At 45.0% G+C, this 21305-nt stretch overlaps 1 protein-coding gene across 2 annotated transcripts; it reads left to right on the top strand.

Annotated features, from left to right (window-relative positions):
* The first annotated feature begins 766 nt into the window (after window positions 1-766).
* On the top strand, window positions 767-13789 carry SIRPB2 (signal regulatory protein beta 2). 2 transcript variants are annotated; one of them, XM_088843892.1, is made up of 5 exons: window positions 767-998; window positions 7318-7683; window positions 9043-9384; window positions 9921-9986; window positions 10997-13789. In XM_088843892.1, exons 1-5 carry the CDS (start codon window positions 812-814, stop codon window positions 11092-11094), a joined length of 1059 nt encoding a protein of 352 aa, XP_088700018.1. In that variant the 5' UTR covers window positions 767-811; the 3' UTR covers window positions 11095-13789. The 2 variants fall into 2 exon arrangements, with proteins under 2 accessions (XP_088700018.1, XP_088700019.1); XM_088843893.1 differs by lacking the exon at window positions 9921-9986.
* The last annotated feature ends 7516 nt before the right edge of the window (window positions 13790-21305 follow it).

Genomic DNA, 21305 nt, shown 5'->3' with positions numbered 1-21305 from the left:
TACATATTATGAATAATGATGGATAATATGTTTGCCCTTTATATTATGCTAGGCCCTCGTGCATATATGTCATATCATTCCTGCACTTAGGAAGGGATTGTGCCTGTCCCCATTTTACAGATGAGGCAACAAAGCCTTGAAGATAACAAGTGACTTTGAAAGGTCACACAACCAGGAACAGGCAGACCCAATTCTCTATTTTTATTTTAGACTTTTTATTTTATATTGGGGTGTAGTCAATTAACAGTGTTGTGGTAGTTTCAGTTGAACAGTGAAGGGACTCAGCCATACATATACATGTATCCATTTTCCCCCAAACTACCCTCCCATCCAGACTGCCACATGACATTGAACAGAATTCCCGGTGCTGTATAGTAAGACCTTGCTGGTTATCAGTTTTAAATATAGCAGTATGTACATGTCCATTCCAAACTCCCTAAATATCCCTTTCTCCCAGCAGTCATCAGTTTCTTCTCTAAATCTGTTTGTCTCTGTTTTGCAAGTTCATCTGTCATTTCTTTTGAGATCCACATATAAGGGACGCCATACGATATTTCTTCTTCTCTAGAGGCAGACTCAATTCTTGCTCCAAAGTCAGGCTGACTTGAGGCCACACTATGACAGCCGTGTTCATCTCCCTCCCAGGATGGCAAGGACAGGGTCTGGGAAAGGTCATTAAGGTTTTGACAGAGTGAATACAGGAAATACTGCTCAGACGTGAAAGCCGGAAACTCCTCCATTCCCCTTCTTCCTCTTGCACCAGCAGCTTTGTTTTGCTGTAGCGAAAATACTTCCCCAAGTAGTCCTGGCCATGAGAAGCAGAAAAGGCCTTGTATACGGACCCCACTTCAGACTCCAACACCCATCAGAGAGTAGAATGGTGGTCAGTCTAGGGGACCACAGGAGGTGCCCTGTGCCCCCTCTGATGCCCACCCTGACCTGCCTGTGTCACTCACCTCCCTGCTCCTGGCTGCTGGCATTGCTCCTTGTCCTCTCTGGTGAGTAGAATCTGTGATAGAAGAGGATCCACTCCTGGCTGACCCCAGAGACAGGTGCCAGGAGGGGCCTGACTCCTACCAGATGGAGTGGGAGGGAGAAGCTGAGCATATCTCTGATCCCAGCAGAACTCAGACAAGTGTCTGGAGAAGCAGAACTTTTAGGGCAGCACAGGGAAGCCAAGCTCCCAGGCTCTGGGCTCACAACACTATGTTCTGGCTCAGATACTTGTACACCCATCTACAAAGAACCGCTCTTTGGGACCTTTCTCTAGGGGTGCTGTGAGTTATTAAATATTAATATAAAAATAATGAGGCTCAGCTCAGGACCAGCTACATAATTTGCCCAGCCTTGTGCAAAATGAAACCGCAGGTCCTTTGTTCCAAATATATTAAGAATTTTAAAACAGCAATAGTAGATCATTAAGGCAAGCATGAGGCCCTTCTAAGCTTTGGGCCCTGTGAAACTATACAAAGCAAACATTCGTAAGTCAGTGGGTCTCTGTAAAATGAGACTAATCCCAGGGCCCATCTCATGACTTTGTGTGAAATAATACCTATAAATACCTGGCACAATGTAAAGATTTAATAACTATTGGTTACTACTATCATACCCATGTCTCCTCTAAGTCAGAATCAAGCTGATTTAGCTCCTGAGTTTGGGGGCTTCCAGGTACAATTCAGATTCAGAGCCCAGAACCCTTTGATCAACCAGACTGGCTTTCAGTGGGCTCGTTCTATCCCCTACCATCTGGGTCTCTGCCCCAGGCAGAGACCTCTAGATCTCTACTGAGATCTAGATTCTGTCCATTACACCTTGGATCCCTCAGAATGGTCAGCCCCAAGAGAGGTTTCCTTGAGTAAAGTGTGAGTCATAATTCTTAGTAACTCATTTCACAAATACTTTGAGTGTCCTTTATGTGTTAGGCACTAGGTTAGGAAATCATATATCTAAACAAACCAGAGTAAAATATATTCAAAATATTTGTGGAAAATAGTGATTTCTAGCAGACTTCCAAAAGAGAACCCCATGACAGGAATCATGAAAACCAGAGCGTGTAGATAGAAAATGGGTGGGACGGAATCCCAGAGCTGTGGGAAAGGGACTAGCCCAACTCTACAGACAAGGCAGAGCCAAAGCACCCTGGACATTTCCCAAGGTCTGTGTGATAGCACAGAAAGAGAATCAAGAAAAGGGGAGTGAGAAGGTGTGAGAGGTGCAGGGCCTTATTCCAGGCTCCAGTTTCCTATCTGCTGTTTCACTTTCCCAGACTTGCCCCAGCTGGGATAAGAACCACGAGACCCTCTGAGCCCTAACCTTCTCCACTGCCTCTTCTCCATTAGTTCTCCCCTTCTCATAACACACAGAAGCTTCATCTTCATGAAATTTTAATAGCTTTATTGAGGTACAACTGACATAAAGCAAACTGTACGTGTTTAAGGTGTGCAATTTGACAGGTTTTGTGGGCATTGGACATGTTTCATACTTGTGAACTTATCACCAAAATGATCAAGATGATGAATGGATCTAACACTCATAAAAGTTTCTTTGCATCCTTTCCATTCCTCCTTCTCCCCAGGCAACTGCTTATGTGTCTCCCATCTCTGCCTCCCATCACTACAGTTTAGTTTGCACTTTCTAGAAATTTATACAACAAACATGCAGTACATACCCTTGTTTGCCTGGCTTCTTTTATTCATTGCAATTATTTGAGAGTCATTCATGTTGTTGCACATATCAATAGTCATTTCTTTTCTATCTCCTGTATGGAGAAACCATAGTTTGTTTCTCCACTCACTCATTGACAGACATTTGGGTTGCTCGCAGTTTGGTGTGGACATATGCTTTCATTTCTCTTGGGAAAATACTAAGAATAAAATGACTGGATCATATGGCAGGTGATTGTTTAACTTTTAAAGACACTGCCTTAAAGTTTTCCAAAGTGATTTGCCATATTATATTTTCATCATCAATGTAGGAGAATGACATTTCTTCCACATCCTTGCCAACATTTGGTATGGTCAGCCTCTTCAATTTTTAGTCATTCTAAGAAGTAGTATCTCATTGTGGTTTTAATTTGCATTTCCCTATGAGATGGCTGGATGGCATCATCGACTCGATGGACTTGAGTTTGAGTAAACTCCGGGAGTTGGTGATGGACAGGGAGGCCTGGTGTGCTGTGATTCATGGGGTCACAAAGAGTCGGACACAACTGAGCGACTGAACTGAACTGAATGTATAATGATGTTAAACATATTTCTTGTGCATCTCTTTGGATGAAGGTGTGTTCAACTCCCATTTTTAAACTGTGTTTCTTATGACTGAGTTTATATATTCTGGCTACAACCTTTTATCAGATGTAGGCTTTGCAAAGATTTGCTCCTACTCTGTGGCTTGTCTTTTCTTCTTTCACAAGTGTCTTTGAACTCCTTTTAAGAGTTCTAAGTTTTTATGAACTCCAGTTTATCAATTTGTTCTGTTATTGATCATGATTTTGGTATAATATCTAAATATGATAGAATTGATGCTTTTGAACTGTGGTGTTGGAGAAGACTCTTGAGAGTCCCTTGGATTGCAAGGAGATCCAACCAGTCCATCCTAAAGGAGATCAGTCCTGGGTGTTCACTGGAAGGACTGATGTTGAAGCCGAAACTCTAATATTTTGGCCACCTGATGTGAAGAGCTGACTCATTGGAAAAGACCCTGATGCTGAGAAAGATTGAGGGCAGGAGGAGAAGGGGATGACAGAGGATGAGATGGTTGGATGGCATCACCAACTCAATGGACATGAGTTTGGGTAAACTCTGGGAGTTGGTGATGGACAGGGAGGCCTGGCATTCTACAGTCCATGGGGTCGCAAAGAGCTGGGCATGACTGAGCGACTGAACTGAACTGAACTGAATATGATAGAACTCACTGGTGAAGCTATTGGAGTTTTCTTTGTGGGAAGGTTTTTAATACAAATGAAATGTTTTAAACAGATAATAGGACAGTCAAGGTTATCTCTTCTTGAGGTAGCTTTATTAGTTTGTATTTTCAAAAAATGTGTTTGTGTTGTCCAATATACATAGCCATGAAAATTGTTCATGATAATGCCTTATTATCCTTTTGTTGTTCAATCAGTCATGTCCAGCTCTTTGCGATCCCATGGGCTGTAGCACACCAGGCTTCCCTGTCCTTCACTATCTCCTGGAGTTTGCTCAAACTCATATCCATTGAGTTGGTGATGCCATCCAACCTCTGTCATCCCCTTCTCCTCCTGCCTTCAGTCTTTCCCAGCTTAGGGTCTTTTCCAGTGAGTCGGCTCTTCACATCAGGTGGCCAAAGTATTGGAGCTTTAGCTTCAGCATCAGTCCTTCCAATGAATACTCAGAGTTAATTTCCTTTAGGATTGACTGGTTTGATCTTTTAATATATGATTATCCTTTTAATCTCTGTAAAATCTGTACTGCTGTCACTTCTCTCATTCCTAATTTCTACTTGTGGCTCTCTCTCTCATTCACCTTCTTTCCCTTTTCAGTAGGACTGCTGCTGCTGCTAAGTTGCGTCAGTCGTGTCCGACTCTGTGAGAACCCATAGACGGCAGCCCACCAGGCTCCTCTGTCCCTGGGATTCTCCAGGCAAGAATACTGGAGTGGGTTGCCATTTCTTTCTCCTTTCAGTAGGACTAGAGGTGTATCAATTTTAATGCTCTTTGAGAAGATTTTATTCTCATTGATTTTCTCTATTGATTTTGGTTTTCTACTCTATTGATTTTCACTCATAAATTTGTGGTTTCCTTTCTTTTATTTAGTTTTGATTTAATTTGCTCCCTTTTTCTAATTTTTTAGGTGAAACCAAGGTCCTTCATCTAAGTCTTTTCTTCTTTCCTTAATAAGCATTTAATTCTATAAATATCCACCATCTTAAGCAGCGTGTTACAAATTTTAATACTGTGTTTTCATTTAGATCAAGATACTTTCTAATTTCCCTTTTATTTTGTCTTTGACTCATGTGTTATTTAGTTTTCAAACATCTGTAGTTTTCCAGGTATCTGTCGATTATTGATGTTACTAATTTAGTTCCATTGTGGTCAAAGTTTATACTTTTAATGACTCGAATTATTTTAAATTTATTGAGATATTTTTATGACACAGCATAATCCATCTTTTTAAATGTTCCTGTGCATTTGAAAATAACTATATATCTTTCTATTGGGGAATACAATTTTCTGTTATCAAATAGACTAAGTTGATAGTTTTTTTTTTTAATATGTATTTATTTGGCTGTGTTGGGTCTTAGTTGCTGTGCCTGGGCTCTGCATCATGCATGTTTCTGTGCATGGGCTCTCTAGTTGTGGCACCCGGGCTCTGGAGTCTGTGGGCTCAGTAGTTGCAGTGTGAGGGCTTGGTTGCTCCACGGCATGTGGGATCTCAGTTCCCCGATCAGGGATCTAACCTGCGTCCCCTACATTGCAAGGTGGATTCTTAACCACTGAACTGCCAAGGAAGTCCTTGATAGTGTTTAAATCTTCTGTATTCTTTCTGATTTTCAGCCTGTTTGTTCTATAGTTATATTGTTCTAACTATATATGCCTATATATAGTTCTGTCTATATCAACTATTGAAATAAGGATATTGACATCTCAGACGGCAACTGTGGATTTGTCTGTTTGTTCTATAGTTATATTGTTCTAACTATATATGCCTATATATAGTTCTGTCTATATCAACTATTGAAATAAGGATATTGACATCTCAGACGGCAACTGTGGATTTGTCTGTTTCTCTCTGTAGTTCTCTTGGGTTTTCTTCACATACTTTGAAGTTCTGTTATTAGGTGCATGAATGTTTGGGGATTTTATGTTTTCTTGATTATTTTATCCCTTTATCATTGTCAAATAGTTTTCCTTATTCCTGAAGGTATTCTTTGCTCCGAAATCTACTTTATCAGATATTAATATAGCCACTCCAACTTTCTTTTGATTAGTGTTAGTATCATATATCTTTTTCCATCCTTTTAACATTCTTGCTCCTTTACATTTAAAATGGGTTTATTGTAGACAATATGCAGTTGGATCTTACATTTTTTGTCCAATGTGACAGTTTCTAACTTTTTCTGGGAATATCTAGACCATTTACATTTAAACTAATTTTTGGTGTGATTGGGTTTAAATCTAATAACTTCTTACCTGCCCTACTTGTTCTTTGTTCCCTTTTGCTTCTTTTTCTGTCTTCATTTGGTAATTTAATACTTTCATAATGCTATTTTCTCTCTTTTATTGGCTTATTAGCTGTGATTTTATTTTGTAATTTAGTGATTGCTTTAGGGTTTACAATATATTAATACCTCTTTATCAGCATCTACCTTAAGTGATATACCATTTCACATATAAGAACCTTACGATGGTATACTAACATTCTCCTCACCCCAATCATTATTCTATTGTTACCTTAACTTTACTTATACAGGCGTTATAAGCCTCACTCTAGAATGTTATTATATTTTATTATCTGGGACCTTGTTTTTCAGATTTGCTACGTGGGAGAGAGCACTTCTCTCTAGGCAGAGTATTCTCTTCTGTGTAGGCTACCCATCACTCTGTTGATCAGGAGTTTTTCCAGTTTTACGGATGGGAACAGGCATTGTTCTCAGTGCTCTGCTGAGTGATGGGCACAGTTCAGTGCATGTGTGTGAGGAAACTACCTGAGGGTAGGGAAATGAGCGCCAGCAAGAATTAGAGAGGACAAGGTCTCACCACTCATATAGCGGTGTTTGGGGTGAGTATTGCTGAACTTCCTGGATCTAAGGACACCAAGGACAAACAGAATCCCTGGGACTGAACTTGGGGTGTCCCTTGGTCACAACTGTGAGGCAGTTCTTAGTGGCTAATGGCACATACCTTGCTGAAGATGGGAGGGAAATGAATTTTGAATTCCACAACCCTTCCCCTGATCCTCTTAGAAGGTAATGTTTGCTCCACCTTTCTACTCCCCTCCTTCACTGAAAACTAAGAAACACCATGATACCAACTTCAGACCTGGGATGAGACTGAGTTATTCCCAAGGCCTGATGGAAGCACAGATGAAGGGAAACTCAGAGCACAAAGTTGATGACCCCATGGTGAGCTGATTACTTGTAAGTTCTCCATTTTATAGCCCTGCTCGCTCGCTCTCTCCAGCCAGCTGCCTCACCCCCTCTTTCACTTCCTTCTCCAACAACACCCCTTGAGGGTTCTAAGCAATTGTTCTTGACCAGTTAATGGCTGGTTTATGTTAAGTTTGCCTCTTAGGACTCCAAGTTCCTCTAGCCCTGCACGAAGTCTTTCTTCCTCTGTTGCAGGAGTTTCTGAGGAGAGCAACGGGAGTGAGTGGCAGGTGCTGCAGCCCGAGGGCCCCATGCTGGTGGCAGAAGGGGAGACACTCCTGCTGAGATGTACAGTAGTCGGCTCCTGCACTGATGACATGATAAAGTGGGTCAAGGTGAGCAACCAGGAAGAGCAAGAAATTTACAACTTCAAGCATGGCTTCTTCCCCGGGGTGATGCCTATGATCCAGAAGATGCTGGAGCCGCTTAATTGTGACTATTCCATCTATATCCACAATGTCACCAGAAAACACGTTGGAACCTACCACTGTGTGAGATCTGATGGCTCAAGTGAGCACTCAGGAAAGACGCTGGATGGAGGCACCTCCGTGCTTGTGAAGGGTGAGTATCAGGCCCTGCAGGTCACAACCTTCTGCTCTGATCTATCTCCCTTTACCCGCATCATTCATCTTTACCCACAATCAAGCTCTGCTCGCAAAACCTTAGTGACATACAACAATTCGTACTTCTCACTCACACATTTACAGGTGGCTGGGCTGGTCCTATTCTGCATGTCTTATTCCAGGGCCCAGACTGGCCGGAGTACATATTTCTCATGGAGATAGCAGAAGGACAAGAGGGAAAGTCCCAACACCTTAAGCACATTTCAAGCTTCTACTTGTGTGTCTGCTGTTCATAACAAATAGCCCATTGGTTAAAGCAAGTCACATGCTGCTACTGCTGCTAAGTCACTTCAGTCATGTCCGACTCTGTGTGACCCCACAGACGGAAGCCCACCAGGCTCCCCTGTCCCTGGGTTTCTCCAGGCAAGAACACTGGAGTGGGTTGCCATTTCCTTCTCCAATGTGTGAAAGTGAAAAGTGAAAGTGAAGTCGCTCAGTCGTGTCCGCCCCTTAGCGAGCCCACGGACTGCAGTCTACCAGGTTCCTCCATCCATGGGATTTTCTAGGCAAGAGTACTGGAGTGGCTTGCCATTGCCTTCTCCAAAGCAAGTCACATGGCTAAGGTCAAAGGTAAGAGGCAAGGAAGTATACCCAACCACTCTGAGGCCACAGTAAGAGCTTGGATATGCCACACTATCAGAGGAGAGTCTCTGGGGCTGATCATTTAATCCCCAAGTAACCAGTCAGGCCATCTCTAAGTCCACCAGTGGTGACCTGGACACCCATATGGTCTGTCATTCAATAACAATGTGTTCTTAACTTAGTCATTTCAGGTCTATATCCTTCAAGTGCTTAATTTGTGAAATAAGCAACATAATTCCTATTTCAAAGGATATGCAGGTGATGAAATAGAAGAATTGATGTTTGTGAAACCCCTGTAAATTGCTGACTTGGAGGGTATCTTTGTGTGTGTGTGTGAGGATAGGGGCTGGAGGTGGGGGGTTCATTTTGTCTTAATGCAAACATTTCAGAAAGCCTTCTCTGACTCCTTCCAAGCTTCTCTTGGTCCTTCAGTCTTCTGGGTTTCCAGCCTCAGAAGAATTTTCTGAGCCACCTCCACCACCAGACTGAGAACTCTAGGGCACGGCATTTATGTTTTGCTGAGCTTTCTTTTCCCCAGTCCTAGCATCAGCACAGAGTAGGTACTGAGAACTTCTTTACTGAGTGAATCAGCTATTGAACAATGAGGGAATGTGGGAGGGGTAGCTAAGTGAAAAAAAACAGGGGAAGGAAAGGGAGGAAATCAGTGGACTGTGGAGGGAGAGAGGGAACAATAAAGTCCTCTCTTTGGATTCAGGACCTGGGAACACAGGGCCAGACCTCTGGATCATCCAGCCCCAGGAATTGGTGTTGGCAACCCCTGGAGACACCGTCTTTCTGAATTGCACAGTGCTTGGAGTTGGTCCCCCAGGACCCATCAGGTGGTTTCGGGGGACTGGTCTGAGCCGGGAGGCCATCTACAACTTTAGAGGCATCTCCTACTCCAACGTGACTGCGGTCCAGGCCTCCAACAATGATTTCAGCATTCTTCTGCATGGCGTCTCCACCGAGCATGCAGGAACTTACTATTGCGTAAAGTTTCAGAGGAAACTCAACAGGCAGTACCTGTCCGGACAGGGCACCAGGTTGAGAGTCAAAGGTGAGACAGGTAGTCTAGGAGGTGTTGGGGGAGAGAGGGAGGTGGTCCACCAGGAAATTTTTACTGTGTCGCAAACAAGCTAGCTCTTCTTAGCCTCAGAGTCATTTACATAGGCTATTCCCTCTGCCTGGAATGCTTTCTCCTTTTCTACGGAGAATTTCTACTCATCCTTCAAGGCCCAGCATAAATAGCCCCTCCTCTGTGAAGTCTTCTCCTTCTCCCAGGCAGAGCTGATTTCTCCCCATTCTGGGCTCCACAGAGCTTTGTACACACTCTTAATGATTCAACAAACATGCATGTGTGCCTTTGACAGCCACACACTGGGTGCTGCAGATACAGAAATGGAGCAGGCATTGTCCCTATTCCAGAGATGCTCAACCAGGTCTGACTAGTCCTTCATAGTTACTGGGTTTGACTTCTAGTCCCTATCCCAGGCAGAAACTCACAGGCTCATCTCCCCGGCTACTAACACAGGGGCTCAGGAAGTGGAGGGATAGAAAGAAAGGGGAGTGTGAGACCACTTCTCTTCCTTGCAGCAAATCACACTCCTCTCAAAGAGTCAGAATTCACCAAGGAACGTACAGCCAAGGTATTTCCATCAGGTGAGTATACCTACCTCCGGTGGCATTAACCAGTCCCCCACAGGTAAGTGGGGCCGGAGAGGGCTTGGCCATGGGAGATGAGACTTCTAGGGCCCTCCTGCCACAAAGACAGTTCCCATGACTCCATCTCAACTGCACAGGCAGAACCCAGAGAACCAGAGTAAAGTTCAATCAAAGGAAGTACTTTCCAATAGTCAGTGCGAACTGCTCAGTGAGCAGTCTTGCTTGCGAGGTCTTGAGCTCCTCCTGATTCAGAGCAAGGATATACTGTGGAGCTGTGTATAACAGAGCTGGAGAACATGGCTTTGTAGCCAGGCTCCCTGGATTGAGCACCTTTCTAGCTCTTTGAGTCTCTGGTGTCCTGCTCTGTGATCTGGGAGGGGAAAGGGAGATAAGAATCAGAGAGCCTACCTCACGGAACTATATACAGATCCAATGGGGCAAGTGCCCAGAACTGTGCCTATCACATCGCCTCAAGGGCAATTGATAATTGGGGGATGAACTTGCAATAGAGGTGACCAGGTCAGCTTCCCAGATGCTTGGCCCTGATTCTGCTATTCTTGGGAGCCAGACCACTTGGTCCCATCACTACTTTGACACATGTGGCCCTGAGCAAATCACTCCCCTACTCTGGGTCTGTTTCCTCATCTATATAAATTGGATTGTTATCCTACTTTTCAAGATTAGTTTGAGGATTATATAAAGCATTTAGGAAGTGCTTAGCTCTGGCTAAGGAGGAGTTGAGCAGCAAATAATGAAAGACATTTTCTATTGTTAACAGAGGTCAGGGATGCTGTCAAGATGATTAAGGGTACAAGTAGGATATTGAGCAAAGGCTCTTTGAGCCTGAAACAGGAGGAAGGGAGGCCTTTGATCTCTTCAGCTGTAGAAAGGATATAGCCCCACAGGCTATAGAGAAGCTAGGCTCAGCTTCACCATGGGGGCACTGAGTTGTGAGCTGTTGGGGGTTCACCCAGGGTCCTTCCTGAGCTTTCCTCTGTGTCCCCCAGGGCTCCTGTCTGTCCTCACACTTGCGGTCCTGGGACTGAAAACAGCGACCTTGGCTGCACTCTGGCTGGCCCTGGTTATCTGCTGGAGAAGCTCTTGACAAGAAGACATCAGAACTCCAGGCCCAGAAGAGGTGTGCTCGTCTCAGCATGGGTCACGGATGAATGGTCAGCCCTAGAGTGGGTCCTCTAAGAGAGGGTCCAGGAATCCTCGATCATTTCTCTGCCTCCCAGCTGCCCAGCTGCCAGCTGCCCTCCCAGCTGCCTTCAAGCCTCATGATGAACTCCAGGATCCTGATTCCTGTTCACCTGGTGAAGTTCTCTATTTGGTATTGGGCTCCCCTCTGTTTGTCTTTGTCTCACCATATCTCACTGTTTGCCGAACCCAGGGTTGACAAGGTGAGAGCTAAGAGGCTGGAAGAAGATGTGAGGAGCCATCGTACTGTAGACATGTTTATTCTCTCCTCTTGTGCTTGACCTAGCAGATAAAGCCCTAATGCAGCCTCACTGCCATAATGTTAGCAGCCGTAACATGGCCACAAGGGCTTTCTCAGCTACAGTTTATATATGCTTAGAGAACAAATGTAGCCCGTGGTCAAGAGAGTACCTCCTGACATGCATGCGCAGTGCTCTAAGTGACCTCAGCTGTTACGTAATTATTATTTACAAAACGCGGGGCGAGAGTGAGAGGATGTGAGGTGAGGGAGCCTGATCACTCCATCTTCACTGATTTGCTCTTTCCTTATAGCCTTCCCTTCTCTTCTCAGCCTGTCCAAACCCTCCTTGTCTTTTAAGGTCTTGCCCAGGTCTCTCCTCAAGGCCTCTGCTCCTGTTGCAGCCCCTCTTGGAGGGCCCACCCCCTTGCTCCCCACCCCACATTTTCTCTTCCTTCGAGATCCTACTTAAGAGTCCTTCCCAGAAGGTTTCCCTGAGTGACTCTGAGCTGGCCCAGCCAGGCCACCTGTACCCCTTCATCTGTATCCTCTCTTCCTCCTTTTCTGCCTACTTTCCTTCTTCACCCTGGCTGGCTTAGGTGGCTATAATAGTTAGAATTGAGGTTTGGCAACTTTGACAAAACTCTTAAATCAGAAGAAAGTAACTCAAATCAGAAGAAAGTTGGTTCCTCTAGTAATATTTGAGCATAAACAGGCCCTGCAACTTGGGGATTCCCTGAGACCCAAGATTCTTTGATCTTGTTGATACCAGGTCCATATCTCGGGCAGAAAGACCAGGGAAGAGGAGAATGACAACTCCCTTCAAGGTCACAGCTAGGAATTTGCCCGTATCACCTCTGACTGGTTGGAATGTGGTCACTTGGTTACACCTAGCTGCAAGGAAGGCTGGAAATGTAGTCTCTATTCTAGCAAGAGTGCACCTAGCTAAAATCTGTCACTAGAGAGTCAGAGAGTAAAGTTCAGTAGATGACTAGCGATCTCCACCCCTGTGGTGTAGAGATAGTTTACTTGCTGTGTGGCACACCTGAGTTCCATTCCCCAGGTGAAATGGCACCTCTTTGGACCTCTGCCTCCTCTAGGGCAGCATAGTGGAGGGTAGTTGTTCCAAAGAAAAGGACACTTCGCTGCCCATGGGGATACGTGGCGATGTCTAAAGACATTTTTGATTGTCATAACTTGGGGGAGACTGTTGCCCTCTAATGAGTAGAGGTCAAGGATGCTGCTAAATGCACAGGACAGACCCCATAGCCAAGAGTTATCTGACCCAAAGTATCAGTAGAACCGAAGTCAAGAAGCCCTGATGTAGGGGAAAGCATGCATTTCCTGGAGTCAGACACACCTGATTTCTAACTCTGAAGCCCTGACTCCCTCCTTGTGCACCATTAGTAACTAATCAGTCATTGCCCCTCTTGGAATATGGAAGAAAATAACGTGGACTTCTGCATTGTATAAGAAACAATTCAACATCTACTGAGGGCTTACTATGAGCTGTGTGTTCTGTGTACACTCAGTACATGTGAACTCCCTTTTCTCTTTCCACACAAACATTTATTAGAAATGGATTAGTCTGAATGTTTTTCATTGTAACAAACAGAAAAGTAGGTGGAACAACACTAAGCCAACACAAATTTAGCCCGAGTGTTTCGTGCCAGTTTCAGCGGATAACCAGTGTTGTAGCTGGATCAGCTCTTGTAGTTCTTATTATGAGTGCAAGATGACCTTCAGCAATACCCATCAGGGAACTTTGAAGAACTAGAGGTTTATTACTTTACAAGACCTGGAAGTTACACACAATTCCTGGGGTCACACTGTGAGGTCACAAGGGAAAAAGAGAGAGGGAACACCTGGGGTTCTGTTTTATTGGGGTTGATGATTTTGTGGGTTCATTCTTTACTGGTAAATTTAAAACTTAAGAGCAGGAATTTAAAGCCTAGGAAGAAGAAAAGAAATAGTAGCTCAAAGGATCAGTTATTGAAATTAACCAAGATCTCTAAAACAAAGGAAACTCAGTGGGGGAAGATGGCCTGACTATTTAGCCCTGTGACTGGCAGTGTGTTCAGAAATAAACACATTGAAGGGGATGCCTCTTTGAAATGGATTCATCAGCAATCAAAACTTAAATCAGATAATAACATTACAGAAAAAAAAGCAAAAAGAAACAACTGTCAAGGTTTACACTGCACTGAGAATTGAATAATTATTGAATTATTATTACCAGACATCAGAAGAATGGGTAGATATAATAAATTAAATAATATCTTCCTACAAAAGATATCCAAGTCTGAATCCCTGGAACCTGTGAATGTTACCTTATGTGACAAAAAGGCCTTTGCAGATGTGATTGTGTGCGTGTGTCCCATCTTTAAATGGAGCGGTTGTCCTGAATTATCCAAAGTGAAAGTGTTAGTCACTCAGTCATGTCCCACTCTTTGTAACCCCATGAACTGTAGCTAGTAGCCTGCCAGGCTCCTCTGTCCATGGAGTTCTCCAGGCAAGATATACTGGAGTAGATAGCCATTCCCTTCTGCAGGGGATATTCCCGACCCAGGAATTGAACCCATTGCAGGTATCTTCTTTATCATCTGGGCCACAGGGAAGCCCTTAATTATCCAAGTGGGCCCTAAATGCAATCACAAGTGTCTTGATGAGGGAGAGACAGAGGGAGATTCCACACAGAACAGGAGGAGAAACCAATGTGACCACAAAGGCAAAATGGAAGTGTAAAATACGCTGGCAGCCACAAGCAGCTGGAAGCCGCAAGGAGCAGACTCTCCCCAGTGTCTCTGGAGGGAGCACAGCCCCCTGACACCTTGATTTCAGCCCAGTGATACTAACTTCAGACTTCTGGCCTCCAGAAGTAGGAGAGAATAAATTTCTGTTGTTTTAATGCCATGAAATCTGTGGTAATGGGATAAAGCAGCCACAGGAAGCTGTTAATAGGGTGGAACAAGGCTTCTGAAATAACTGGGTGTTCCCTGTTCTGTCCCTGTAAACCTCTTCACCTGTGCTGACTTAAAAAAAAAAAAAAAAGCACAATATGAGAGTTATGAGTTAAGTTTTATTGGGGGCAAAATGAGGGCTATCGCCTGAGAGAGAGGATTTCAGATAGTTCTGAGAACCCACTCTAAAGAGGCAGGGGAAGTTCAGCATATATGTGATTTTGGTCAAGGGGGAATAATGCAATCAAGCACATGTTTTTGGCAGAAGGTTTCTGTTAGTCTCGTGAAGGTTACTGCTAGTCACAAGAAGCAGACATCGCCATGAGGATTTTAGTGTTTTTCTAGATATGAGGAGATTTGAGAACTGGGCTCACAAAATCAGCTCCTGAAAATATCTGTCTGAAAACCTGTTCTGCCAGTTTCTCCCAGAGCACAGAGTGCCTCATTTCTGCTGTCCACCCCCAATAGCTCCTTTCAGTGAATGTTGAAAATCAGCAGCTGCAGCAGCACAGAACTTAATCCTTGCAGAGATAGACGGCAAGAGCCAATCGCAAGCGCCAATTTGTATTTGACACCAGACAGGGTCCCGCGTGGTCTGGTCCCTGAAAGCCCTCTCCCTGTCTTATCCCTCACCTCCAACACCCTTTAGATTGACTCCCTGTCACCCACCTGGGCCTTGACTACACACGTTCCCTCATTCCGTCGTCTGCTTAGCTGTTTCTTCAAGAGGCCTCCATAGATCAGCTCATCCACAACAACATTGTCTTCCTTCTCATTTCCCACTTGCAGCGTTAAGTTTCTTCACAACACTTCAGTTCAGTTCAGTCCCTCAGTCGTGACCGACTCTTTGCGACCCCATGAATCACAGCACGCCAGGCCTCCCTGTCCATCACCAACTCCCGGAGTCCACTTAAACTCACTGCTACATATAAATGTGAGTGTGTGTGTGTGTTTATTTCCTCGATGATTATTAGTTGTTCACTAGTGAATTTGAGTGGGCTTCCCAAGTGTCTCAGGGATGAAGAATCTGCCTTAAGAGACGCAGTTTCGATCCCTGGGTCAGGAAGATCTCCTGGAGGAGGGCATGACAACCCACTCCAGTATTCTTGCCTAGAAAATCCCATGAACAGAGGAGCCTGGCAAGGCTACAGTCCATAGGGTCACAAAGAGTCGGACACAACTGAGCCACTGAGCAGTCATACAGCGTATTTGAGTTCACCAAGGTCGGGAACCTAACTTTTCACTATTGTAGCCCCTTTCATTCATTCATACAAAGTAGCTGAAGGCTGATAATGTGCCAGGCAGGTGGTGGAAGGCAGAATCAGAGTGGGGCTGGGATGAGGTCAGGATGGGAACCAAAGTGAAGATGAAACCGGAGTGGGGCTGGTGGTGAAACTTGAGGAAGAAGTGGGCTTTGGAGGGTAGGGGTACATGTAGTCCTGGGAGTGGGGGCAGGGGAGAAAATGGTGGGGCTGTGTGGGCCAGGAGCTCGTGGTGGCGGGTTTTCAAGGTAGGGATGAGTCTGGACGTGGCAGTCATGGTGGGACTTGGGGATGGGGGCAGGGCAGGGGAAGGAGGGTGGGGGAAGGGGCTGGAAGTTCGAAGGGGGCAAGGCCTTCAGCACCACCACTACTCAGTTTTGTTAAGGACATTTAGATAAATGTTATAAAAATGTATCAATAGTTTCAACTTCGCACCTGAATGTCCCCTTCTATTCAAATTCTGACTCTAAACACCTCCAGTCAGATTGCTGGAACTGCCCCAGAAACTAGCCATGGAAGTACAGTCCTACTGGCCAAATAGATACAGGGTGGTTTAGTGGTTAGGAGCACAGCATCTGAGATGCCTGGGTTCAAACTTATTTAGGAATCTGCATTCCTGGTCTTGAAGTCCTAAGACATAACTCTCAATTGTTAGGTTGTGCTTTTTTTTTTCAGTCAACAATAGAGGCAAATATTTAACTGTTTGATTTTGCCTTGTACTGTTCTTGTACCTGAGTATTGAAATACAGATCATTTTATTTCAATCACTATCTTTTTTTTTCCCCTTCAATTAGGGCACGATGTTGGTTTTGTCAATGCATATAAATCAATTTTATTATCTCTCAATTTCATTTAAGGCATAAAGGGGTCATACAAAATGTTTGTTACGAAAGTGGATCTGAGAAGGCTGTGAACACTTGCTGGCCCATCTTCCACCACCCACTTTGTTTGAACATAGACCCTGAGGCCCAGAGAGGGCAAGAGGTCTGCTCTTACCACCCAGCTTGTTCAGAGCCCAGCCTGAGGCAGGAGATACATGGGCTTCAGGATAGACATTTACAACTAGCCTTCTGTTTATATTTCTTGAGGCAAGAAATAGATGGACTCCAGGTTAGACATTTATAACCAGCCTCCTGTTTATACTTCCATACAGAAATAAACAACAGGAACAGGGTAAAGAGCTGTACTTTTGTCTCTGGTGGACACTTAAAATGACAGTAATGGGAGGAGCAGAAATGAGCTGAGTCTTGCCCAGATAAAGGATAAAGAGAGCACAAACTTCTCATTCTTGAGATCAAGGAGACCTCCCAGACTACAAGTATGCAGAAAGACTTCCTAGGGGTCCAAAAGGGAGAGGGCGCCACCCCAGAATAGCCGGTGTCAACTTTCCCATAGGCCTCTGTGCTGGAATCCATCTTGACAAAAAGATGTGCATACATGTGAGAGAGGGACCTAGGACAGGTCAGGTGTAGAAAAAGGAGGGCGATAACTGGCCAAAGGTAAACAAAGACCTGGAAGAACTGCCCTGTATAAACGATGTGATCACCTCTTTACTGCCCTCCTCCTCATCAGGCAGGTGGGTATCTTCTGTCTCAAATAAACAAACTGTAACAGGAGGGAAAGGGGCAGGGCACAACTTTTGAAAGAATGACATAGCCCAAGGACACAACATAAATGGATTAGAATCAAATGGGACCAAGATGGCAGACAAGACTAGACCTTGATCCTCAACCAGCAAGTGAAATGACACACCCAGAGGTGCCAGGACAGTTCCAAGGCACTGTTAAAAAGACCAAGGAGTGGGTGGTGGCCCAAATCCTGGAAATCTCCACCCCTTCCCCAAAACAGTTGGAATAATCCTCCCACTCATTAGCACAGGAAATCACCCAGCCTATTAAAACTAACCATGCCAAACTTCAGGGCCGCCCTCGCCCTCTGTGATGGCCCACACTCTGTCTGTGGAGAGTGCTTCTCTCTGAATCTGAATAAATCCACTCCTTACCTATCACTTGGTCTCGCACTGAATTCTTTCTGAGATGAGACATCAAGAACCTGAGCTTCATTAGGTCCTGAAACCAGGTACCATTGGTTATAGCTGAGTTTGAGTCCCAGCCACGTGAGTTCGAGTCCCAAGCAGGGTTTTGGCTGGGTTCAAGACCCAGCACATGGGTTCAAGCCCCAATCTGAGGCAAACAGCTTCAAAACCATTTCTTTGTGTGGTCTCTCCTACTTGTACCATGTCTCCAATAATAAACTTTGTACCTGCTTTTACAGTTTTTGCCTCCTTGAGAAATTCATTGTTCAAACAAGGCAAGAACCAGGGCCACTTTGCTTCCAGCCTCTAGCCCTTGGTAGTCTAGCAGCTAGGATTTCTAATTTTCACCCAGGCTACTCAGGTCCAGTTCTTGGACAGGGAACTAAGATCTCACTTTAAGCTACTGCTCACTGGTTCTCTTCAAGACCAAGCCCACAACCACGATGAACACTAAAGGGCAGTCGCTCTACAGCCCCACACCTCCAGAAAGTATGTTTGTGGGTCTCAAGTCTGCCACTTCTCATAGCCACAAGGCATCTGTTTTATGGAAAATGAAAAGTTTTCTTTATTGAAATTAGGTCATATCCCACAGTCTGTTCAACCCTCCTCGGAAGCCTGGTACGTGCCCTGCATCCTTATGCTCCGATTTTCATCCCTGCATTTCTCACCTGGATATGCAGATTTATTCACTCCTTCACTAATTCAACAAAAAGTCAGTAAGCAGCTGTTTAATGCCAGTGACTGCAGGTCACAGGAGATAAAATGAGAGCTGACATTTGCTGAGGTCTCACTAAGCTTCCCTTGTGGCTCAGCTGGTAAAGAATCTGCCTGCAATACGGGAGACCTGGGTTTGATCCCTGGGTTGGGAAGATCCCCTGGAGAAGGGAAAGGCTACCCACTCCAGTATTCTGGCCTGGAGAATTCCATGGACTGTATAGTTCATGGGGTCACAAAGAGTCGGACATGACTGAGCGACTTTCATTTTCACTAAGGATCAAACATTGCTCTCAGCAGTTCACATTGAATCCTCATACCTCTCTGAGGAAGGAACCATGAGGAGTTCCACTTTACACATCAGGAAACGGAAACTTAGAGAGATAATCTGCCCAAGATTATAAGCAGTAACAGCTGGGTTTCAACACCACGCGTGTGTTCTAAAGCCAAACTGTGTTGGAAACAGTCACAGCTCCTGCTGTTCACAAGGATTGTGGCCCTTGGGGAAGACAGACACTTAACATGGCGCCAGAGGACATTCACTGGCAACTGTCTGATGGAGCCTAGGAACATAGAAAGGTATCTTCGAGGAGGGGATACCTAAGCTAAAACTAGAAGGATGAACAAGAGCAGATCAGTGGATGGCTCCTGCGTGCTGAGTTGCTTCAGTCATGTCCAACTCTTTGCAACGCTATGGACTGTAGCCCGCCAGGTTCCTCTGTCTATAGGATTCTCCAGGCAAGAATACTGGAGTGGGTTGCCATTTCCTCCTCCAAGGGATCTTCCCAGATCCAACCTGTGTTTCTCATGTCTCCTGCACTGGCAGGTGGGTTCTTTACCACTAGCGCCACCTGGGAAGCCCAGTGGATGGCTCAGTGGTAAAGAATCTGGCTGCCAGTGCAGAAGACACAGGTTCAATTCCTGGTCCAGGAAGATACCGCATGCTTTGGAACAACTAAGCCCAGGCAGCACAACTACTGAGCCTGTGCTCTAGAGTTGGGGAACCGCAACTACTGAGCCCATGGGCTGCAAGTACTGAAGCCTGTGCACCCCGGAGCCGATGCTCCACAACAAAAGCCACCACAATGAGAAGCCTGCACTCCGCAACCAGAGAGTAGTCCCTGCTCCCAAAACTAGAGAAAAGCCCGCACAGTGACGGAGACCCAGCACAGCCTAAATAAATAAGTAAAAGAGTGACCGGGGGAGGAGAAAGAGCAGAGCATCCCAGGGAGGGGGGCAAGAGGAAAGAGGGCAAAGAAGCTGAGGACCTCTGTGACTGTGTCTGAGGAGGTACCCTTGGAGCAGAGGCTGAAGAAAGCGAGGAAGCCACAAGGGAAGGGTGTTCCAGGCAAAGCGAGCACAAAGGCTCTGATGCAAATACCTGTCTGGCACCTTCAAGGAACAGCCAGAAAGGCAGTGTGCCCAGAGCAGAGGAAGCTGCTGAGAAGCCTAGGAGAAGAGATGGAGAGCTAGCTGGTGCACCTCACTGGGGTCTTCCAGGCCCTCAGACTTTTTTAAATTTTTTAACACAGATTGAGATGGGGAGCCACGGAAGGGTTGGGAGAGACAGTGCCTGGTTCAAGGCTCTCACAACGTGAACAACAAGAGTGATATTCGCTCAGTTGTGCCCGACTCTGCGACTCCATGGACTGCAGGCTGCCAGGCTCCTCTGTCCATAGAATTCTCCAGGCAAGAATACTGGCGTGGGTAGCTATTCCCTCCTCCAGAACAAGAAGGCAGGGACTTTGTTTTGCTCCCTGCTGATGCCCAACCCTGAAAGATATCAAGAGGGGGCAAGAGTACACAGAAGAACTGTACAAAAAAGATCTTCACAACCCAGATAACCAGAATGATGTGATCACTCACCTAGAGCCAGACATCCTGGAGTGTGAAGTCAAGTGTGCCTTAGGAAGCATCACTAAGAACAAAGCTAGTGGAGGCGATGGAATTCCAGTTGAGCTATTTCAAATCCTAAAAGACGATGCTGTGAAAGAGCTGCACTCAATATGCCAACAAATTTGGAAAACTTAGCAGTGGCTACAGGTCTGGAAAAGGTCAGTTTTCATTCCAATCCCAATGAAAGGCAATGCCAAAGAATGTTCAAACTACTGCACAATAGCACTCATCTCACACACTAGAAAAGTAATGCTCGAAATTCTCCAAGCCAGGCTTCAACAGTACATGAACCACGAACTTCTAGATGTTCAAGCTGGATTTAGAAAAGGCATAGGAACCAGAGATCAAATTGCCAACATCCACTGGATCATCAAAATACCAGACTACCTGACCTGCCTCCTGAGAAATCTGTATGCAGGTCAAGAAGCAACAGTTAAAACTGGACATGGAACAGCAGACTGGTTCCAAATCAGGATAGGAGTACTTCAAGGCTACATATTGTCGCTTTGCTTATTTAACTTATATGCAGAGTACATCATGTGAAATTTTGGGCTGGATGAAGCACAAGCTGGAATCAAGATGGCTGGGAGAAATATCAATAACCTCAGATATGCAGATGACACCACCCTTATGGCAGAAAGCAAAGAAGAACTAAAGAGCCTCTTGATGAAAGTGAAAGAGGAGAGTGAAAAATTTGGCTTAAGGCTCAACATTCAGAAAACTAAGATCATGGCATCCGGCCCCATCACTTCATGGCAAATAGATGGGGAAACAATGGAAACAGTGACAGACTTTATTCTTTTGGGCTCCAAAATCACTGCAGATGGTGACTGCAGCCATGAAATTAAAAGATGCTTGCTCCTTGGAAGAAAAGCTATGACCAACCTAGACAGCTTATTAAAAAGCAGACACATTACTCTACCAACAAAGGTCCTTTTAGTCAAAGCTATGGTTTTTACAGTAGTCATGTATGGATGTGAGAGTTGAACTATAAAGAAAGCTGAGAGCTGA

Source organism: Moschus berezovskii, chromosome 15, assembly GCF_049115385.1.
Source record: "Moschus berezovskii isolate FMDL1 chromosome 15, NW_MosBer_1.0, whole genome shotgun sequence".
NCBI classification, from domain to species: domain Eukaryota; kingdom Metazoa; phylum Chordata; class Mammalia; order Artiodactyla; family Moschidae; genus Moschus; species Moschus berezovskii.
This window is presented reverse-complemented; position numbering and strand designations above follow the sequence as displayed.

Bases quoted from the DNA above. Each gene is read 5' to 3' on its own strand.
- SIRPB2 (XM_088843892.1), top strand. From the start codon at position 812: ATGAGAAGCAGAAAAGGCCTTGTATACGGACCCCACTTCAGACTCCAA. The intron at 999-7,317 runs GTGAGTAGAATC...CCTCTGTTGCAG, and splicing joins ATTGCTCCTTGTCCTCTCTG to GAGTTTCTGAGGAGAGCAAC. The intron at 9,385-9,920 runs GTGAGACAGGTA...TCTTCCTTGCAG, and splicing joins CACCAGGTTGAGAGTCAAAG to CAAATCACACTCCTCTCAAA.